At 42.3% G+C, this 21076-nt stretch overlaps 1 protein-coding gene across 1 annotated transcript; it reads right to left on the bottom strand.

Moving 5' to 3' along the window:
* Positions 1-2314: 2314 nt before the first annotated feature.
* Positions 2315-6906, bottom strand: Cd24 (CD24 molecule). Its single transcript, XM_077802051.1, has 2 exons — positions 6788-6906; positions 2315-3944 (listed from the first exon to the last, which is right to left on the bottom strand). The coding sequence occupies exons 1-2, from the start codon at positions 6854-6856 to the stop codon at positions 3777-3779; spliced, it is 237 nt and encodes a 78-aa protein (XP_077658177.1). The 5' UTR covers positions 6857-6906; the 3' UTR covers positions 2315-3776.
* Between the last annotated feature and the right edge of the window lie 14170 nt (positions 6907-21076).

Below are 21076 nucleotides of genomic sequence, written 5' to 3'. Positions count from 1 at the left end.
ACACTGCTGAGTGCCCAATCTAGGGTAGCAGGGACTAATAATAGTCCCCTAAAAGGCACTATCCCCAAGAGTGATCAGCTGGTGATCAGTTACCCTGTGGAAGGTTGAGTCACTTCCATTAAGGAGGGGTTCTAATTGTTCTTACTTGAGTAGATATTCTGGACATGAATTTGCTTTCCCTACATACAAGGCTTCTGACAAAACTCTCACCCATCCTTTATCTATACCATCATGGTAACCCACACATCATTTTTTTCTGACAAAGGAGTTCACTTGACATGAGATAAGCAGCTAGCCTTTCTAAGGACCTTTTGTTGACGGTTTTGCTTATTTGTTTTTGCTAGATCTTGAACTCCAGGCCTTGCACATGCTAGGCAAGTGCTCTACCACTGAGCCACAATCCTGAGCCAGAAGGACCTTTTGAAAGTCCAAGTTACAGCATTAGGTAGGGTCAATACCTTGCACAATTAGGACAATGTCCTCCAGAAGACAATATATGCTCTAAATATGGTGCCATTTCTCCCATGGTTGAGTCTCACAGGGCTAGGAATCCAGGGGTGAAAATGGAAGTGGGTGAGTCACTCTTGCTCATAGAGATTCACCAGCAGCATTTTTACTTCCTATTCAATATGCTCTGCTGGTCCAGAGGACTTGGTTCCCAGGGAAGAATGCGTTCACCAGGAGAAGCAATGACGCTCCCATTTGAACTAGAAACTGAGACTGCCACCCAGCCACTTAGGGTTCCTCAAGCCTCTGCATCCAAGGACAAAGGGAGTTTCTGTATTCATGAATTGATCCTAATTACCAAGGAACAATTGGTTCACTACTACACAAAGGAGGCTAAGGAAGAATGTGTTCAAAATACAGATCTCTTAGGGCATCTCTCTTAGTACTACCATGTCCTGTGATTAAATTCAGTGGATATCTACAAAAAAATTCAGCAAAAGTTTGTCATCCCTCCAAGGCTAAGAACCATGACCAACTGAGATGCTTACTGACAGCAAAGAAACATGAGATTGACCCTGGAAGAAGGCATTTATGTTTTCTTTCTTCCCTCTTATTTATCATATCACCTAAGATATTAATAATGGCTTAACAATGGTTAGTTTCCATTGCAAGTTAGTTCTAGCATACTGAGAAGTCAACACAACCCAAAGATCGCATCCTCTTCTGGGGAAGGTGTTTTAAATTGTATGCAGGATAATTTCCATCATGACAGGCACAAGTATGATCTCATCTTTATTTGAGAATCAAGTATGGTTCAAAGATGTGCACAGGTGCCAAACTGAAAAAAAAAAAAAAAAAGTGGACTGGGATGGTCAGTTTACATGTTGAATTAGGTAAGTCCCCAGTTATTCAGCCAAACACTGATCTAGTACTTCATGCTGCCATCAAGAATTTTGTAAATAATGATTTGTATAAGAAAGCTGTCCCAGGTCATCTAGTTGGGCCTAATATCATCAGTTGAAAACCCTTTTTTCAGAACTGAGATTTGTTTGAAGACATTCCATCTGAGGACTGTAGCTTCCACTTATTCCTCAGAGTCCCAGTATGTCTTTTTTTGATGGTCCCTGAACCACAATAAAGATGCTGGGACTCCATAAATGCACTTGATGTGTCAAAAGAATTCAAGGGTGTGAACGGAGCAGATGGGAGTAACAATTTAGAAAACCAAAGTGGTTTGTGGACTTCCAGGAAGATATGGAAAAAGTGGCTCAGACCTGCACCAATAATCCCCCTCAAATCCTCTATACTATCTTGTCAGTCAGAGGTCAGTTCTAATGTCCAAGAATACTCACCATTTCTCACCAATGGCCCTGGCTCCTGACACCTTGGGGTTTTCCTCAGAGCACTACTTGGCATATACCATTCGTCATGTAGATTCTATGTCTTCGTCTGGCAAGTTCAGCATTCAATCATCAGTACCCTGCCATGTGGCTGCCATCGGATACCAGGGTAAGGAGTGCTGCCTTAAAGATGTTGACTTTAGAGACAGAAGGAGAACAGTAGAGAAGAGGAAAGGGCCCAGTGGTGGAAGGGGAAAAGAAGATGTTGACATTTGGATGGAATTCTCTGGCCCAAATCCATTGCTAGTTGGCAATGCAGAAATAGACAAACTGCGGTATTCTACTTAATTGGAAAAATACTGAAGTAAATCCCTAAGAGTTGAAAATAACAGACTCATACAACCATGACTGCTCAAAAGTATTCCTTGTACCAGAAAAATAAAATAAAATTCAAAAGATTGCTCTTTCAGCCATTTATTTATTTTTATTTACAGTTTGTGTTCAATGCAAATCAATTCCATAACATGAGAAGTTACTATGAATCAAAGCATAAATACACAAACACAATATACAATCCAAATAGATGTACAGCATTCAGGTATGAAGCAAAGGGGCGTGTTCATTCACACACACAGTAGCTTTAGATCTGTTTGATCTGGTTGTTCCGTGTAGGTTTCTAAAGATGAGAAAAAATGATTTGGGTTGTCAAGACTATGGTGGCCATATTAGATACTGGAACATGTAAGCATCAGTGTGTGACCATGCGAACAAAACATTTTAGGGAGTGTGTATTTTTCAAAAGGTTTCTGTGTTTCAAGGCAGTTGTAAAAGATTTAAAAGATCAAGACTGCTTTTAAGCTTAGGATCAGGTTCTAACTACCTAAAAATATTGACTGATAACAGAAAGTGTTCCAAAATGTGGCTATTCTGATCCATAGTTAAAAAAAAAAGTATTTACAGAAAAAGTATAAAAGTTTTTGTGAATTTAATATGCAAGCTAGCTTCCAGTCTTCACTTCCCAAACGCTGATTTATAAATTTGGCTTCTTCACATAGTTGCCTTTCTAATTTCAAGATTTGCCATTTTACCTTCAAAGCAGACCATTTTCAATTATGAAAAGTATTCAACAGATGTAGAAATAAAAAGCAGCATTTTGAAATTAGTTGAGGTCAATGCAATTCTACTCTTTGGAATCAGTTTAGCTAAAGGAATCTGGCACTCTTGTTGAATGAAAACAGGAGATGGGAGATGCCTACCATTTGACTTTGAGAGGATAAGCAAGACTTACTCATGATGCCTGGATTTGGGGTGAATTCCAATCTATCATTGCCCTGGCACATGTCAATTGCTACATAAAAGTTCAAATATAATGTCAAATCCAAAAACCACAGAGGAAAGAGTTCAGTTCCCAAAGGAACAGAAATAGCTTAACAATGTGAAACTTTTTCTAGAATATATCAGCATTAAATTAGTACTGCTGAAACAATACATTGAGGATTTACAGTAACACCTGGAAGTTCCCTCTAGTGTACATATAAATAGAATCATGGAAGCTTTTTATATTACCTAACTGTTTTATGGCCTTATAGATTTCTCATAAACCAAATAAAAACTGAAATCTCCATTCCACATTCCATCCTTTATCTCTAGACAAAATCTATTCTTGTTTTCAAGATAGAGTTTTAAATGTCCATATTTCTTTTGCCTCATTCAAGGAAATTGTGTCTCAATTTTGGATGTTATCTCTTTTTATCTTGCACATGAAACTCCAGCAGATTTAATATTGGCATTTATCACGTGTGAAACCCTTCACATGTCCTTCAAACCAATCAATTTGGAATTCTCAACATTTTCTGTGCCAATAAAATCAGGTGTGGAATTGGTAGATTTGATGCAGACCAGCTTCTTCCTTGACACACTGGACTTCTAGTCGCCATTCTGATTGGGTTTAGAAGATGGGGAAGTAGAGACGTTTCTTGGCCTGAGTCTCTAACAGTAGAGATGTAGAAGAGAGAGCGAGATCACAAGAAGACTGGCTGTTGACTGCAGGGCACTGCCACCTGTGCTGGGTGTAGCATTAGTTGAATTGGGAGCAGCAGAGGTACTCTGTGAGGAGTTACTTGAAAGTGTCACAACAGCTGTTTGGTTTGAATAAATCTAAAATATATAAAAAGTTACACTGATAAGTTTCCACAGTTGTTACAACTACCTCCACATATACTCCAACATACAACTAAGGTAGGTGATTTTTTTTTTTTTTAATGGTGCTGGAAATGGAGCACACAGCCTCACATGGCATGCTAAACCTGTGCTCTACCACTGAGCTACACCTCCTACCACTGTTCTCTTACCCGCACCATTACATTCTGAATTCTTGCTCAGTTCCACCAAGATTATTCTCTTTAGTTTCAAAATGAACTAAAATAGATGCCTAGAGAATATACAGCAGAAAGAACAACAAAAGTTCTTTAATAACTATTAGAACTTTTATTGTCAAAGCCAAAAGTGTCACCATTTTCAATTCTGTACAAAGAAATAAAAGACCAAATTAGCTAATCCAGTTTCCGAAATTGTATGGTTTTCCTGGCATTACAAAAATGTTTCCTCTATTTCCCTAGAAAGGGGAACATTTTAAAGTTGTGAGGGACATTTTAAAGTTGCTTTTAAAAATTGGCCTTTAAAATATTATAATTGAGATTTATGGTACTAAAATTAATTGGGTCACTATCCATCCTAATCTGTAGGTAATTTTCATAAACCCATTTCTTTTTTTTTTTTTAATATTTATTTTTTTTAGTTCTCGGCGGACACAACATCCTTGTTGGTATGTGGTGCTGGGGATCGAACCCGGGCCGCACGCACTCCAGGCGAGCGCGCTACCAGTTGAGCCACATCCCCAGCCCCCATAAACCCATTTCTTGAGGGGGACTCTGGTTATCTTATTTGAGTATCTTAGTCTTTAACTTAAGAGGACATTTGGTATCTTATCTATACCTTTGAATTCTTGAAATTTTAACCCATCTCTAAATCGTCACAGTATTTATTTTAAATTGGAAAAAAAAAAATGAATCCTTGCTTTTAAGACAGAATGACTTCACTCAAAACACCATTAAGTCAGAATGACTTCACACACACACACACACACACACACAAAGACACAGAAAGATGGGTGTTAAATTTCACCAGCAGCAGGCTCAGTGCCTGGTCACTAGCTCAATGCTGTGGCCAACAACCAAGGTTCCCCCAGTGTCCCAGCATCTGAGTGGCATCATTCACCACCGATTTTTCCAGCCAGGAAATGCACAGTCCAGTGGGGCACGTGATAATCTCTCCTTTGTCATGGAACAAAGGCAGATCGGGAGTTTTCAGCTCTCGCTGCAAGGGAGGGTTTACAAGGGCTTCCAATTACAGGCAGGAGGGAGGACGTGGCACCAAGCAAGAGTCTGGGCCACATGTACATTCGGCTGCCTATTAATCCAAAGATAAAACACTCCTACATCAGCACTAGCTCCTTTTGTTGTAAAACGCAGAAAGCCATTAAGCAAATAGTGACTAAAGAAATGTACAAATTGTATCCATAATAGACTAACCATCAGAACAAAAAATCTTGATCAAGTCAAGTATATTTATTGGAAAGCTACTGTATGTGACATTGAATCTGTCCTATCAGGAAACCCCACTCCCACTATTGTAAAGCATTAATATGGTAAGTTTCTTAAAACAGGGCGCCTGTTTTGCAGACCTTGGTGGGATCCTAGAAGGCAGCTTGTTGTTTATGAATACAAAGAGCTTTTTAGTACAGCAGGTGACTTTTTTAAAATTGAGCCCATAGCACCAATGTGAAAATCTAAGGGTCCTCTATACCACCACCACCAAAAAAAATTAATGAAATTTGCATTAAACAAAAAATTTTTCCTGCTAAGCTAGCTTTATTCGCCTAACTAAAACCTCCCTCTTTAATTTTTTTTCCAGGGTGGTGGGGGGGGGCGGAATCTGCTCAGAGGAGATGGGACAGGGCTGAGGGAGATTAGTCCGTTTCTGGCGACCGCGCCCCTCCCCCACGGGGGAATTGAGAAAGGCTCGGGAGCGCAGCGGACCTGCTGCAAGACAACAATAGGGTACAGTTACCCGGCCCGCGGCGGGGAAGACGAAGAGCGCTCACACTCACGGGCTGCGCTCCCAGGTGAGCCTGGAGACTGAATGTCTAGGGACCGAGGACCCGGCGCGCCCAACTTTTCGGGGAAAATGCCAACCAAAGGCTGTGAAAAATCCACCCAGCTGCGCCTTCCAAGCCCTCCAAGCCCCAGATGCCGGAGAGAAATATCCCCTTCCTCGCCCCCACTAGGGTCTCCCCTCGCCCCTACTCGGGTCTCCCAGGCTCAGCCCTAGGTCTCGCTCTTGGGGATGTGTAGTCACCCTTAGGGCAGTGCAGCACCCCTCGCGGTGCCTGCGCTAGGGGCGAGGTCGGTTCCCGGGATACAGGATCTGGGAACAAGGCGGGGACAGAGACAAAGCCTTGCGAGACAGAAACGTCCCACCACGCCGCCTCCCCAGAGCTAGTCAATCTGGACTAACACCGGATTCCTAAGGTTACCAGGGATGGGCCACGGGTGAGATTGCACTGCAAATTGCGCAACGTCGGGAAAGGGTCCCTTCCCAGGCTTCAAACCGGAGCTTCCCAGGACTGGGGTGGGCGGTAGGGCCAGATGGCCGGGGCTTCCTCGGCATCCCCTTATTAGCTCCGACGGTGGAAGATGAAGCATAAGTAGTGCTCCCTGAAGGGGACCCTCCTCTCTTTGTGTGGTACACTGGGAGCTCGAAGACACTCCGTGGGAGGGACACGGGCGGCCCTCACAAAGGACAAGGGGAGTCCACATCGCCCTTCCCCCTGGTCGGTTACACAAGACTTCCAGTCCTAGTGCTTGGCCCGAAGTAGGGGGGTCCATCCCTCCCCAGCCCGGAGCACGGCCCCCAAGCCCCACTGGACTCCAGGACCTCACCTGCGTGGGTAGGAGCAGTGCCAGAAGCAGCAGCCCCAGCCCCAGCCTGGCCACCATCGCTCTGCCCATGTCCGCTCCGTCGGTGCGCGGTGCGTTTCCCTGGATGCTAGGTGCGAGGAGATAGGACGGCTCCAGGAGGACGCAGGCAAAGTGGGGAGCGCGGCGGGCCAGCGGGACCTTATATACCGGGACAGCCACAATAGCGGTGACGTGCACCGCCCGCCTACCCGTGCTCCCCTCCTCCCCCGCCGTCTCCCCGCCTTCCCCGCCCCCCGTCGGGCTCCCCAGCGCCCCCTCCCAGCCACCGCCGCCGCCCCAGCCCTCACGGGCCGGGATGTCCCCGGGCGGCCACCGCGGCAGGTGGGCGGGCGCCGCCGGCTTCTGGCACTAGGCTTGTTTCCCGAAACGGGCTGCGTGCAGGCTCGCACAGGCACGGGGCGACTCCCACACAGGACCCGGGGAGAACACGCGAACCACACACGCCGCTCTCCGGGCCCGCCCCAAGTTTCCTTTGTTTCCCGGGACCTGCCATCTTACTCCCCAAAACAAAAGTCGGGGCCCCGGGCGCCTCAGGGTAGTCGCCAGTCCCGCCTCCCACCACAGCCCGGATGCGCAGGGCCCCAGTCGCAGCTCGGGATTCCCTCAGATTGGGTTTTCTCAGACGCCCACTGCAGAGGAAGGGGGACTGCGAGGGCTTGGCAGGTCCGGGGCCCTGACGCTGTCCGCTTGGCAAGAGGACCCGGGACCCGCCTCCCACTAGCCCTTGCAGGCTGCTCCGCAGAGCTCGCAGGCGGCACTTGGGCGCACAGCTGTAGGTGTGGGCTCTGCTGGCAGCCGCCCCTTCCCCCAGCCACTAGCTTTGTGTTTTGAGTGTCTCACCTCTCGCGGGCGGTGTGAGCTCCCCGGGACGTCCCGGGTCCGAGTCCTCCCGGGAGCCGGGGAGCCGCCCACTGGGCGAGAACCCGAGACCCCACACAAGCAAACAACTGGGTTTCGGGCCCTCGAGCTCCTGCTTGCAGCTGCAGGCAAACAAAAGCAAGAAGGAAACAACCCACCCTGAGGATTTGACCCCTTGGGCACGACCATACTCCCAGGTCCTACCCTTGGAGCAAGAACCTCCCTGGAACTCCCACCAGAACTCGCTGCTGCTGATTCCTGGGAACTCAGTTCCTTCATCTCGTTGCAACGCACTTGCTCGCCATTCGTTTAAAGAGCAAAAGCTTTCAGGATAAAGCCATTTACTTTTCCATTGTCGTCATTAAGTAATTTAATGAACTGGCTCAAATAGGAGATTAGTCATCATTCTGCAGATTTTAGTGGGATATTTCTTCCAACCACTCTCTTGTGAAAACTTTAAAACAAAAGTTGAAATAATTTTACTGGTGGAATATTTTGTCAGTTGTGGGACTTGATCCTTATTCAAGGTTTAGCCCAAGTGTTTTACTGTCCTTGATGCAAAACAGACCAGATCTAGTAAGGGTGCGACTTTGTTTAAAATTCACTTTTGCAGAACAGTCTCATAAAAACAAGGTTGGTTTTATGGAAGCCGAGTGACAATGGAATCTGCAGTAGTTGGTCTGGGACGGAATCAGCCTGCCTCTTAATAGCCAGTCACTGTAACTCAGTAACTTTCCACGTCTGGGATGTGCTTGGCAACACAGGAATTTCTGTGGAGCACCAGTGGACTTTCCTGTTTAACAGTTACCACATTGTATAGAAATGCTGCGCTTATTCCCAGTTTCTCCACTCCTCTTTCAGGGTGAAGAAAAGACTATTGGGTGACTCAAGAGTACCTTATTCCAAGGACCTTGCCTAGAGAGGCGATCCTCCAAAGTGTACCTGTTGAACTAGCTAGTGATATTTATCAGAGCCTTTTATTTTGTTCTAGCCTTCTCTCCCCGCCCCTACCCCACTCCTCCTCCTCTTTCCCTCTCCTCTCAGCTCCTATTTCCCCTCCCTTCACTTTCTTCTTGGTATTGACATGATGAAGTGGACTGTGGAGTCCCTCTGCAATACTATGTCCTGAGTTCAATCCCTACGGCTGCAATAAATAGAGAGAGAGAGAGAGAGAGATAGAGAGAGAGAGAGAGAGAGAGAGAGAGAGAGAATACAGCTTCTGAAACCAGGCTCCCCCAATTCAAATGTTATCTGCACTACTTTAATTGAGGCAAAAAGCCTCAGTTTTTTCATTTGTAAAGTGGAGATGAGAATACATACCATTATTAAAAACCTCATCGTGTATATAAGTTGAGGTAGCTCTCACTTGATATTTACTCCTCCACCAAAGGAGTCAGGAACTAGGAGGTACTTACTTTCTTTGTAGTTGTGTGATTCATGAAAGAAATATCATGCTGTAAATAATACCCAAAATTGGTGAGGCCCTCAGGAACTGCATTTTGTGAACCTTCTCCTTACCAGCTAAAGAGACAGTATAGTGCACAGAAAAATCCACCCACCCCCATTCCCATCTGCAAAAAAACTTCCCCCTGGCCATTGTACAATGGGTGTTTCCCAGGACTTTGGCAATTCTATGCCTTGGAGACTTAGCCCAGGTTGAGAAGTTCTCTTTAATGATTCCCCATCTATCCTATGATCCTATGCAGCTAGAAACTCAAGAAACCTATGTGAAAATTCTCCTTTGGGCTTCTTTTTTGAAATTATTTCTTCCAATTCTTCCTCCTCCTGGATTTCCATAGTTCTTCTTTACCTTTCTCTTAGCCAATAATAGTGCATGCCACTAGACTAAATAAAGACCCTTACTGGTTATCCTGAAGTCTTTTTTTTTTTAACTCATTCAACTTCCATTTTATCAAGACAGTATCTCATGTAATGATTTTGAAGCCAATTGCATAAATTAACGTGTGGAAAGGCATAACTTGGCTTTCATATTTTTTCATGAGATAGCATGCAGCTTGATTTTTTTCATGCTGGTTCTCTTCTGAGTAATACTGCAAGAGCAATACTTAAATTTCCAAGTGCTGAACTGAGAGAAATAATGAAGACACAGAACAGCAGAGTCTGAAGTCAGACCTGGATTTAAATCCTGCTCCACTGCTTTCTAACACCTGACTCTGGATGAGCTTCTCAACCTCCCAACACCTCAAGTTTCTCTTGTACAAAATGGGTTTAATAATACCTACTGTACAAGGGTATGATCTAAATTGAGTTAATGTGTATATTTAGCAGAGTGTCTGGCACACAGTTAGGACTCAATAAGCTGCCACTTCTATTGCCATATTCATTATATCATGGCTTTTTAGCTCTTTCAAGTGTAATAGCACTTGTTTTTTCCAGCACCTTCTCATGTGGCATTTCATTTGTGCATCTGTGAGGTCAGTAAGGCGGATGGCATTAGTAAAGTTTTCATTTTGAGGCACAAAGAGGATAAGTAACTTGCCCAAGGCCACATAGACACTTAGCTGGCATTGAATATTTTAGTTTATCCTGGTCTTTTAGCTCAGCTTCGTTCCCCATTCCAGGCTGCTCCAACCATGACATGACAGTGAAGGCAACAAAGGGAATTTGTATTTGTGACTTTTGAGGTTCTCAGTCCCAGTTTGAGCCTGTTGAATCAGGCAGTGGAGTTGTAGCCTGATTCTCAGTGAGGATGTGATGCCCCCTGCTGGCCACAAGGACCCTCAGCACTCACTGTCAAAAAAAACAAAATCTCTCCTTTGTCTTGACTATAAAAAGCCCTGAATATTTGAAGCCTTAGGAAGCTAAGAAATCACAATGAATTTCTTTTACAATAAGTTCATTTGTTTCCCTTCTATAGTCATTCAGATTCTCTCAGATTCTAAGCCTCATCAACAAGATAGCAAAGTGAAGAGACTATTTTTAAATGCAAATTGAGAAATAGAATACTTACCTATAAAAACATCCTAGAGGGGGTTGTTGTTATTAAGGAAATGAAAGAAAAAGAAGGAATTCTTTTTTTTTAATTGATTTTATTGTTTTTTAAAATACAGATGACAGTGGAATGCATTACAATCCTTATTACACATATAGAGCACAATTTTCGCATCTCTATATATAAAGTATATATTTATACTTTATACGTCAATTTATGCCTTTATAAATGTTCTTTTTTTGCATTGCAATTTTTTTATTGTTGGTCGTTCAAAACATTACATAGTTCTTAATATATCATATTTCACAGTTTGATTCAAGTGGGTTATGAACTCCCATTTTTACCCCGTATACAGATTGCTGTATCACATCAGTTACCCTTCCATTGATTTACATATTGCCTTTCTAGTGTCTGATGTATTCTGCTGTCTATCCCATTCTCTACTATCCCCCCTCCCCTCCCCTCCCCTTTTCTCTCTCTACCCCCTCTACTGTAAATCATTTCTTCCACTTGTATTATTCTTCTCTTACCCCTCATTTCCTCTTATATGTAATTTTGTATAACCCTGAGGATCACCTTCCATTTCCATGCGATTTCCCTTCTCTCTCCCTTTCCCTCCCACCTCTCATCCCTATTTAATGTTAATCTTCTTCTCAAGCTCTTCGGTCCCTACCCTGTCCTTGGTTACTCCCCTTATATCAAAGAAGTCATTTGGCATTTGTTTTTTAAGGATTGGCTAGCTTCACTTAGCATAATCTGCTCTAATGCCATCCGTTTCCCTCCAAATTCTATAATTTTGTCATTTTTTAATGTAGAGTAATATTCCATTGTGTATAAATGCCACATTTTTTTATCCATTCATCTATTGAAGGGCATCTAGGTTGGTTCCACAATCTTGCTTAATCTCTTGGGCCAAAACTTAAATTTCCTGTGTCCATTGTGTTGACAAGGATATGAGAAAACAGCCCCTCTCACCCATGCAGATGGGATTATGGAAAGAACACTTGATATCTATCAGCGTTAATATTGTATTCCCCTTTGACCTGGCAATTCTAGTTTTAGGAATTTAGCCTACAGATAAATTTGCATAGAAGCAAAAAGTGTTGCAGCACTGTTGGTAACAGTAAAGGATTAGAAACGAAATTACCCAAAAAGAGAGGCCTGGCTGAGGAAATGATAGCATATCAAGATTATAAAATATTATGAAATCATTAAAAAGTGCAAAAGAGCATAAAATGTCAAGGAGTGGAAAATCTCCATGATGAACTCTTAAATAAAAACAAAGGAAGATATGTAACAGTGTATAGAGTATGGTGCTGTGTTTAAAAAGTCAAAGGAAATATTTCCAAAGAGACATGAAAAATGATAGTTCTTGCCACTGAGAAGAGGAAATAATATGGCCAGGGCACAGGAATGAAATGCATTTTTTCATTGTTATACTAGCTGGTACCATTACTTATCCACAAATAATTTAAATAAATTAACAAGTGAATGCCTTCGTGACTTTCCCCTCCACAGCTCCCACAAAGCAAATATGTGGAAAACCCACTCAGTCTCTGGGACCTCAGAATTGTGTCTCAGGACCCTCCTTCCATCACTCCTAGGTGCCTGAACAGAAATGACAGCTGTGCCTCAGCTCACCCAGCCTGTGACAACTGTGACACCACATTCCCTCAGGTCCAGATAGCACACACAAAAAAGCTTTCAGGGGGCTGGGGATATAGCTCAGTTGGTAGAGTGCTTGCCTCACATGCACAAGGCCCTGGGTTCAGTCCCCAGCACAAAAAAAAGAAGAAAAAAAAAAAACCTTCAGTAAAAATGAAGAACTGAGCTGTAGAAAAAGTAAAGAGAAATCATAGGTGTCCACATTTTTTTCTCCCAGCCATTGCCTCAGATTACCAAGGCTGGGGATAAGGGAGTTCCAGCAGGCTGGGTTGGCCTGAGAGAAAGGCCTCAGCTGGGTGGGCTCCTTCTGTATAAAGGACCTTTCTAAAATTCCCCGCCCACCCCAGGGCAGGAGGCGGACTCAAGGCCTAATTGGGATAATTAAGTTCTAACAGGAATGAAATCCCACTTCCACCTCACAGAAAAGAGTTTCCAGACCACAAAAGTCCTACATCATTTGCCATTTGCAGCCAGACCCTCCGTGATCCTCTGCTTGGAAACAATGAAATTGGAAGAGTAGGGAATTATATGTATATTTTACACCCATATGATTTCTAGTCTCATTTCTATGTCTCTTTGATTTTCTCAGGGTTTTTTGTTTTGTTTTGTTTGTCTTTCGGTAAGGGTAGGGGTGTTGTGTTTTGGTTTTGGTGCTGAGTATGGAATCCCAGAACTTTGCATATGTAAAGCCCACTCAACCACCAAGTTACACCCCCATCCCTTTTCTTTCACATTCTTCTAGGTCTAAAGCAGGAGGGACTCTTCTGTCACCAGAGAATAGTAAGATTTTAAGTAGCCTGGAAAATTGGATAAAGTGTTTTCATAGCCCCAAAGAACAATGGTGCATTTAATGAAATATTACATGGAGCCTGAAACAGGGACTGCACTTTCAGACTTCATGAAATCATTTCTATATCTGTTAACATGATTCTTCAGGATTCCACTCACCAATATCTAAAGCAGATGCTGACGTACATCTTATTCAATCTACTTTTAACATGTTACTCTAAGGAAGAAGCATTCTGTTCTAGTCAGCTATTAAAATAGGACAGATGAATTTAACTAGCAGGGCTGAAAGATTTCTCAACCGAGAGCCATACATTTGTATGTAGATCTCCAAATTAAAACAAAAAAGTTCCTCTCGTTATTCTTTTTTTAATATTTATTTTTAGTTATAGGTGTACACAATGCTTTTATTTTATTTTTATGTGGTGCTGAGGATCAAACCCAGTGCCCCACACATGCTAGGCAAGTTCAAGGCCCAGCAACTTAGCAAGACTCTTTCTCTTGAAATAAAAAAATAAAAGGGGGCAGGTGTTATGGCTTAGCAGTAGAGAGCTCTTGGGTTTAATACTCAGTACCCCCCCACACACACACACACAAAAAAAAAAGAGGTGTCATTAGAAGATAACAAAACTGGGGGAGGGGAGGGAGGATAGAAGAAGGTTTAGATGATGGTTACCAAAATAGAAGGAATAGGTTCTAGGGTTTTGCATAGGGGCGTAGCTATCATTTACAACACTTTATTAAATATTTTATAAAGAAGTGGAAGATATAACCAGAGAAATAAAAAGTTGTGCTTCATTTATGCACAATGAATTGAAATGCATTCTGCTGTCATATATACCTAATTAGAACAAATAAATAATTTTTAAAGTCAATTATTAAAAAAAGAAAAGAAGAAGTTGAAGAAAGGCTGAATGTTCTCTCTGGTATGTAGATGTTAACACACAATGGGAGGGAAGGGAAGAATAGAAGTTCATTGAATTGAGCAGAGATGAATGAAGGGTAGGAAGGCGGGATGTGAATGGGAATGAATCAGACAGAACTTTCCTATGTTCATATACGAATACATGACCAGTGAAACTCCACACCAGGTACAACCGCAGGAATGGGATCCCAAATAGAATAAGTCATATTCCATGTATGTATAATATGTCAAGATATACTCCACTATTACAAATATCTAAAAAGAACAAATAAAAACAATTTTTAAAAACAGAAGCTGAAGAGAGGAGTTTGAAGGCTCCCAACAAAAAGAAATGATAAATTTGTAAGGAGACTGAAATGCTAATTACCCGGACTTGATCATTATAGATTGTGTATATGCATCAAATTACTACACTGTATTCCATAAATATGTACAAATATTATGTATCAATTAAAACACCCTACTCAAAAAAAAAAAAAAAACATTTTTTTTAATTTAAAAAATCCTCCTCAGCCAGGCACAATGTTACATGCTTGTAATCCCAGAGATTCAGGAGGCTGAGGCAGGAGTATCAAGTTCAAGACCAGCCTCAGCAACTTAGTAAGGCCCTAAGTAACTTAGTGAAAGCTTGTCTCAACATAAAAAATTTAAAAATGGGCTGGGCACAGTGGTACACACCTTAATCCCTGTGGCTTGGGAGGCTAAAACAGGAGGAAGGTTTGAGTTCAAAGCCAAACTCAGCAATTTACTTACCTATTTATTTATTTTGATGCTGGGGATTGAATTTAGGGCCTTGATGCCTACAAGGTAAGGAGTCTACCAAATGAGCTACATCCCTAGCCCTAAACTCAGCAATTTAGCAAGGCCCTAAGCAACTCAGCAAGACCCTGTCTCTAAAAAAATACAAAAAAAGGTTGGGGATATGGTTCAGTGGTTAAGTGCCCTTGGGCTCACTCCCCAGTATAGGAGGGAGGGAAAGAAGGAAGTTAAGATACCTTTTATTTTTATTTCATTTATTTATTTATTTTTGGTGCTGGGAATAAAAACCCAGAGCCACACACATTCTAAGCACATGCTCTACACAGAGCTATGCCCTCAGCCCCAATACAAATATTTTAAAATATTAATTTAAAGGCACAACTAGTTCTACTGCCCAGGGGACTTAAATGTCTCTGTTACCTTCTAGTTATTTTCAACACTTTTTTCTGTCCTAACCCACCGAAAGTTTAGAGCAACCTCCATTAGCATCAATCATGTTGACAGCAGCAATTCCTAGGGGAGCCTGGTGGGAGAATTTGCCCAGGGGGAGCCTCCAAAGGAGATGTGGTTTGAAAGAGCCGCCTTAGGTTCAGGATCACTAGTCCTGGCATTATGACTTTGTTAATTAGCCACAAAGGGATGCTGCATAAGTTGTGGTGAATTAATCAGCAAAGAGGCAAACATAGACACAGTGCATAAACAAATAATTCAAAACAATTAGCATTTATTCCCTAAATGTGTAGCTGCCATAGCAAATAAGGAACTTCAAAATATTGTGCTAAGTTGTTGCTTGTTTTGTTTTGTTTTGTTTTCCCCCTTTAATTGCATCTGCCACTTGCTGTTAATTTGAAACAAATTAAACCCTGAAGGCAGCATCCCAAACTAAGAAGTCTAAAGAATTGGGGCATGTAGCTCAGTGGTAGAGCATATGCCTAGCACATGAGGCCCTGGGTTGATTCCCAGTACTACTACTTTAAAAAAACAAAAACAACAACAACAACAACAACAACAAAACTAAGCAGATTTCACCTTTGGGCACAAATTATACAACAGCTTTCACCTCTTTCCAAAAAGGTGGAGCATTCTTTTCCAGAAGAGATAGAATACTTTCTGTTTCAATAGCATGCCTCAATAAGTGAGAGGCTAATGCTAAGGATATGACTCCTAGCACGCGGGGCTACCTGACTACATGAAATTCTTGTCTCCCTGGAACTCTGCCGTACTGGCGACTGAACCTAGAGGTGGTGCATGCAAGTCTGGTACTCTACCATTGAGCTGTATTCTGTCTCCCTGGAGTTCTATACTGGGCTGTGCAATGTATTTAAAAAAAAAAAAAAAAAAGTAAATCACAGGTTTTAAATTTTCTATTAGCTGCACAAAAAAAGTAAAAAGAAATAGGTAAAATTAATTTTTTTAAAGAGAGAGTGAGAGAGAGAGAGAGAGAGAGAGAGAGAGAGAGAGAGAGAGAGAGAGAGAGAGAAAGAGAGAGAATTTTTAATATTTATTTTTTAGTTCTCGGCGGACACAACCTCTTTGTTGGTATGTGGTGCTGAGGATCGAACCCGGGCCGCACGCATGCCAGGCGAGCGCGCTACCGCTTGAGCCACATCCCCAGCCAGGTAAAATTAATTTTGATAAAATATTTTATTTAACCTAACGGTATGGTTTGAATGTGATTTGTCCACCAAAGATTCATGTGCTAGAAGTTTGTCCCAGTGGTGACACTGATCCTCCTGCCTCAGCCTCCAGAGTAGCTGGGATTACAAGTGTGTGTCACTAGGCCTGGCTCAAGCATTTTTATAGCAACAGATAACAGATTAAGATACCAATATTTCTAAATAATATCATTTAAGCATATCATCAATATTCAAAACTTAAAGGCTAGGGATGTAGCCCAGTGGTGGAGTGTTTGCCCAGCGTGTGAGAAGCCCTGTTCAATCCCCAGCACCAAGAAAAGTAAAAATAGTAATAATAATAAATAATCAACCATTCTTGAAACATTTTGCATTCCTTTTTGGTTCATGCTATGGCCAAGATATGGTTTTGTCACAAGATAAAATGTGTCTCTGAGAAACAGTCCGAGGAGTTCCTGGAAAAAAGGGGAAATGGACTCGAGACCAGCAGGGTTCTTGGCCTACACGAGGGAAAAATTCAGCACATACTAGCCAGAGGCATAGACAGACATTTATTTTAGAAAGTAGCTACATAATCCTAGAAGAATGGGGACAATCTTTGCACAGTGATGCCTTTTGGGGGTAAAGCAAGGAATACATATCCAAGGGAGAATGTGGACCATCTGAAGAGGAGGGACATGATTTTGGGGTTCCAGGCTCTTCTTTTAAAGGAAACTTGGTGAGGGGTGGGTATAGAGAGGTATGTAGGAATGGTATCAGTGATCTCAAGATGGCCTCTGGTGGTCTGGTCACTCTCCTGATTCTTAGGCTGATACCATCTTCTTTATCTGATCCACTGGAAATTCCCCTAAATTATATCTTCCTTGAGATATAATGTCTCTCTTTGCTTAATCTATTTATTGGGAGGTTCATTAACAGTGCACAGGTAGATTTACAGATTTCCCAGGAATTTGGGAGTAACAGACCTGCAGGAGAGATTGACTAAGGGAGTCACAACCCTGGAAAAGTCTGCAGAACTTTTGAATTAAAAACTTATTTCCTGTCCTTCCTTTATGCCTCTTTTTTATTTATTTGTTTGTTTGTTTATTTTGGTACCGGGGATAGAACCCAGGGGCACTTAACCACTAGCCACACCCCCAGCCCATTTTTATATTTCAGTAGAGACAGGGTCTCACTGAGTTGCTCAGGTCTTTGCTAAATTGCTGACACTGGCTTTGAACTCTCCATCCTCCTGCCTCAGCCTCCCAAGCCACTAGGATTACAAGCATGTGCCACAGCGCTTGGCTATGCCTCCTTTTTAACTATTTCTTAGTTCTTCTGTTTTACCTTAATTTACATGACCCCCAAGGCTTTGCGTGTTAAAATGTAATCCCCGTTGTGAGGTACTAAGATGGTAAAACCTTTATCTGACTGTGGTGTTTAGAGATGGACCTTGAGAGGTGATTTAGAATTAGATAAAGTCATTAGAGAGTCAATTCCCTAGGATTGAGTCCTAGTGGATTTATAAGAAAAGGGAAAGGGACCAGAAAAGACACACACACTCATGAACACCACCCAGTCTTTTGTCAAGTGATGCTCTGCACCACCTTGGGACTCTGCCAGCAAAGACGGTCATCTCTAGATGTGGTCCTGGACATTGTATCTTCAGAACTATGAGCCAATATAAATCCATTTTCCTTGAAACCTACCCAATCTGTAATACGGTGTTATTAGCTATGGAAAATTATATAATACAGTACTGATTTGGTTATCTGTTACAGTAATAATAAATTACTCCAAACTTAGCAGCTTGAAGAACACATTCCTGGGGCTGGGGATATAGCTCAGTTGGCAGAGTGCTTGCCTTGCATGCACAAGGCCCTGGGTTCGATCCCCAGCATATTACCTTGCTGTTTCTGTGAGTTGGGAATCCAGTATAGTTTAGCTCAGTCCTCTGCTTCAAGATCTCTCATGAGGCTACAGTCAAAGTGTCAGCTGAGCAGTGGCTCCTAATCTGAGGCTCCACTAGGGAAGGATTCATTTCCAAGTTCACATCATGGTTTGTGGGACTCAATTCTTTGTGGGCTATCAGACTAGGGGCCTTACTTCAAAGCTGTCTGTCAATTGGAAGTCACTCAAATTCTTTGCCATGTGGGTCTTTCCTGATAGTGTGTTATTTCATTAAAGCCAGCAAGAGTCAATAGAGAGAGCCCACTAGCAAGATGCAAGTCATATCATACATGATGCAATCATGGAAGTGACATCATAACACCCTTGTACAGTTTGTTGGTTAGAAGCAAGCCACAGGTCCTGCCTATAATTCAAAGGGGAAAAGATTCCACAAGCGTGTAAATACCAGGGACAGGAATTAATGGGAGTTTGGGGTTTGGGGTATAAGGGATGGAACCTTGCACATGTTAGGCAGACATTTTTCTACATCAAGCAACACCCTCAAGCCCCTTTTATTTTATTTAAGATAAGATCTCACTAAATTTCCCAGGCTAATTTCAAGTTTGTAATCCTCCTGCCTCAGCCTCCCAAGTAGCTGGAATTACAGGCGTGCACCCATGTATGTGACAGGAGTCATTTTTCAGTCTGTCTACCACCTATCTAAGCATTTGAGATCCACAGTGTAGGGCTGGGGATATAGCTCAGTTGGTACAGTGCTTGTCTTACATGCACAAGGCCCTGGATTCAATCCCTAGCACCACCAAAAAAAAAGAGAGAGATCTACCATGCATTTATATTTACAACATATCTCAAGTCAGACCAGTCACATTTTAAGTGCTCAATAGTCACTGGCTAGCAGCTATCATATTGGAAAACACCATTTTATAACAATAAATCTAGAGATCTGAGGAATTATGGGGTGCCCAAACACTGGCATAAGCAATTGTGTATTTGTATAGAGAATTTGTGTGTTATTTCTAAGCCAAGTATGATAACACATGCCTGTAGACCCAGCAACTTGGGGGTTTGAGATAGTAGGATTGCAAGTTTGAGGCCAGCCTCAGCAATTTAAGTGAGACTGTATCTCAAAATTTAAACATTTTTAAAAAGGGTTTGGAATGTAGCTCAATAGCAAAGCACCCTTGGGTACTGCCAAAAAAAAAAAAAAAAAAAAGGAAGGAAGGACCTGGGCCTGGTGGTGTATGCCTATAATCCCAGCACCTGGAAAAGCTGAAGCAGGGGATCAAAAGTTTAAAACCAGCCTCAGCAATTTAGCGAGGCTCTAAGCAACTTAATGAGACCCTGTCTCTAAATAAAATATAAAAAGGGATAGTAGGGATGTTGCTCAGTGGTTAAGCACCCCTGGGTTCAATACCCAGTACTAAAAAAAAAAAAGAACTTGGGGCTGGGGATGTAGCTCAAGCGGTAGCGTGCTCACCTGGCATGCGTGCGGCCAGGGTTCAATCCTCAGCACCACATACAAACAAAGATGTTGTGTCCGCCAAAAAATAAAAAATATAAAAAAAGAACTTATTATTGTTTTATGCAACTTTTTTCCCTTGCTGTGCTAGGGATCAAACCCAGAGTCTTGCAAATGCTACCACTGAGCTCCGCCCCCAGCCTGACTTTTCTCTCTTGCTTAAGAAATTTTTATTTTGGGATTTCTAACATGTATAGCCAAACTTAATCCTAACATACTTCATTTTTTTTTTCAATCTGTCCCTCAGCCTTGTTGATATACCTCCTTCTGTCATGCTGGGGATAGAACCCAGAGCCTCATGCATATTAGGCAGGCACTCTACCATGAAGCCACAGCTCCAACCCTCCTCAGGATTTCATGCAAAGATTATTATGTTAACATAGTTACTGTTGTTTCAGCCTTCAGTTTTGCCCAGTTTTACAAATCTGATCATTTCATTCCTCTAGGGAGTGGGGTATAGCTCAGTGGTAGAGTGAGTACTTAGCATGCTCTGGGTTCAATGCCCAGCATCACCATAAAAAATTAATTAAATAAATAAAATGGTTCAGAGAAAAAAATTTAAGCCAAGATCCTTCTTCTCTGGGATAACTGCTATGCATTTCCTTCCTTCTTTCCTTCCTTTCTCCCCTTTGCAGTACTAAGGACTGAACCCAAGACCTTGCACATACTAAACAATTATTCTATAACTAAGCTACACCCCTAGCCCTTTTTTAAATTTTATTTTGAGACAGAGTCTCACTAAATGCCCAGGCTAGTCTTGAACTTAGCATCCTCCTGCCTCAGCCTGAGTCACAGAGATTATATGATGAGCCATCACATGTCCCTTGGGAAGCCATGCCTGACCGTATAGTTGGGATTAGGGCGATTCTGATGAACCCATCCCTTTACCCCTCAGTCCCTTGCTAATTCATTCTACTGTCCTTCCTACCCCCTACCACCTCCTCCCCTCCCTTCAATCCCATCTGCCTAATCTAAGGTAACTCTATTCTTCCCTGGCCCCCTGCCCCTTATTGTGAATTAGCGCCCACATTAGAGAAAACATGAGGCCTTTGGTTTTGAGGGATTGGCTACATCTTGTTAATCTTTGTTTCCCCAGTGACTTCTAAAGTACCTAGTACACAATAAGTCCTCAACAAATGAATTACTGCAAGAAACCACCAGAATCCAATCACAAGAGGAAGCCCATCTTTTATTCTAACTTTGCCAACTCACTTTGCCTTGAAATTATTAACACCCTAGGAAAAAAGAAAAGCAACTGCAT

The sequence above is a fragment of the Urocitellus parryii genome, chromosome 8 (genome assembly GCF_045843805.1).
Source record: "Urocitellus parryii isolate mUroPar1 chromosome 8, mUroPar1.hap1, whole genome shotgun sequence".
Classification (NCBI taxonomy): Eukaryota; Metazoa; Chordata; class Mammalia; order Rodentia; family Sciuridae; genus Urocitellus; species Urocitellus parryii.
This window is presented reverse-complemented; position numbering and strand designations above follow the sequence as displayed.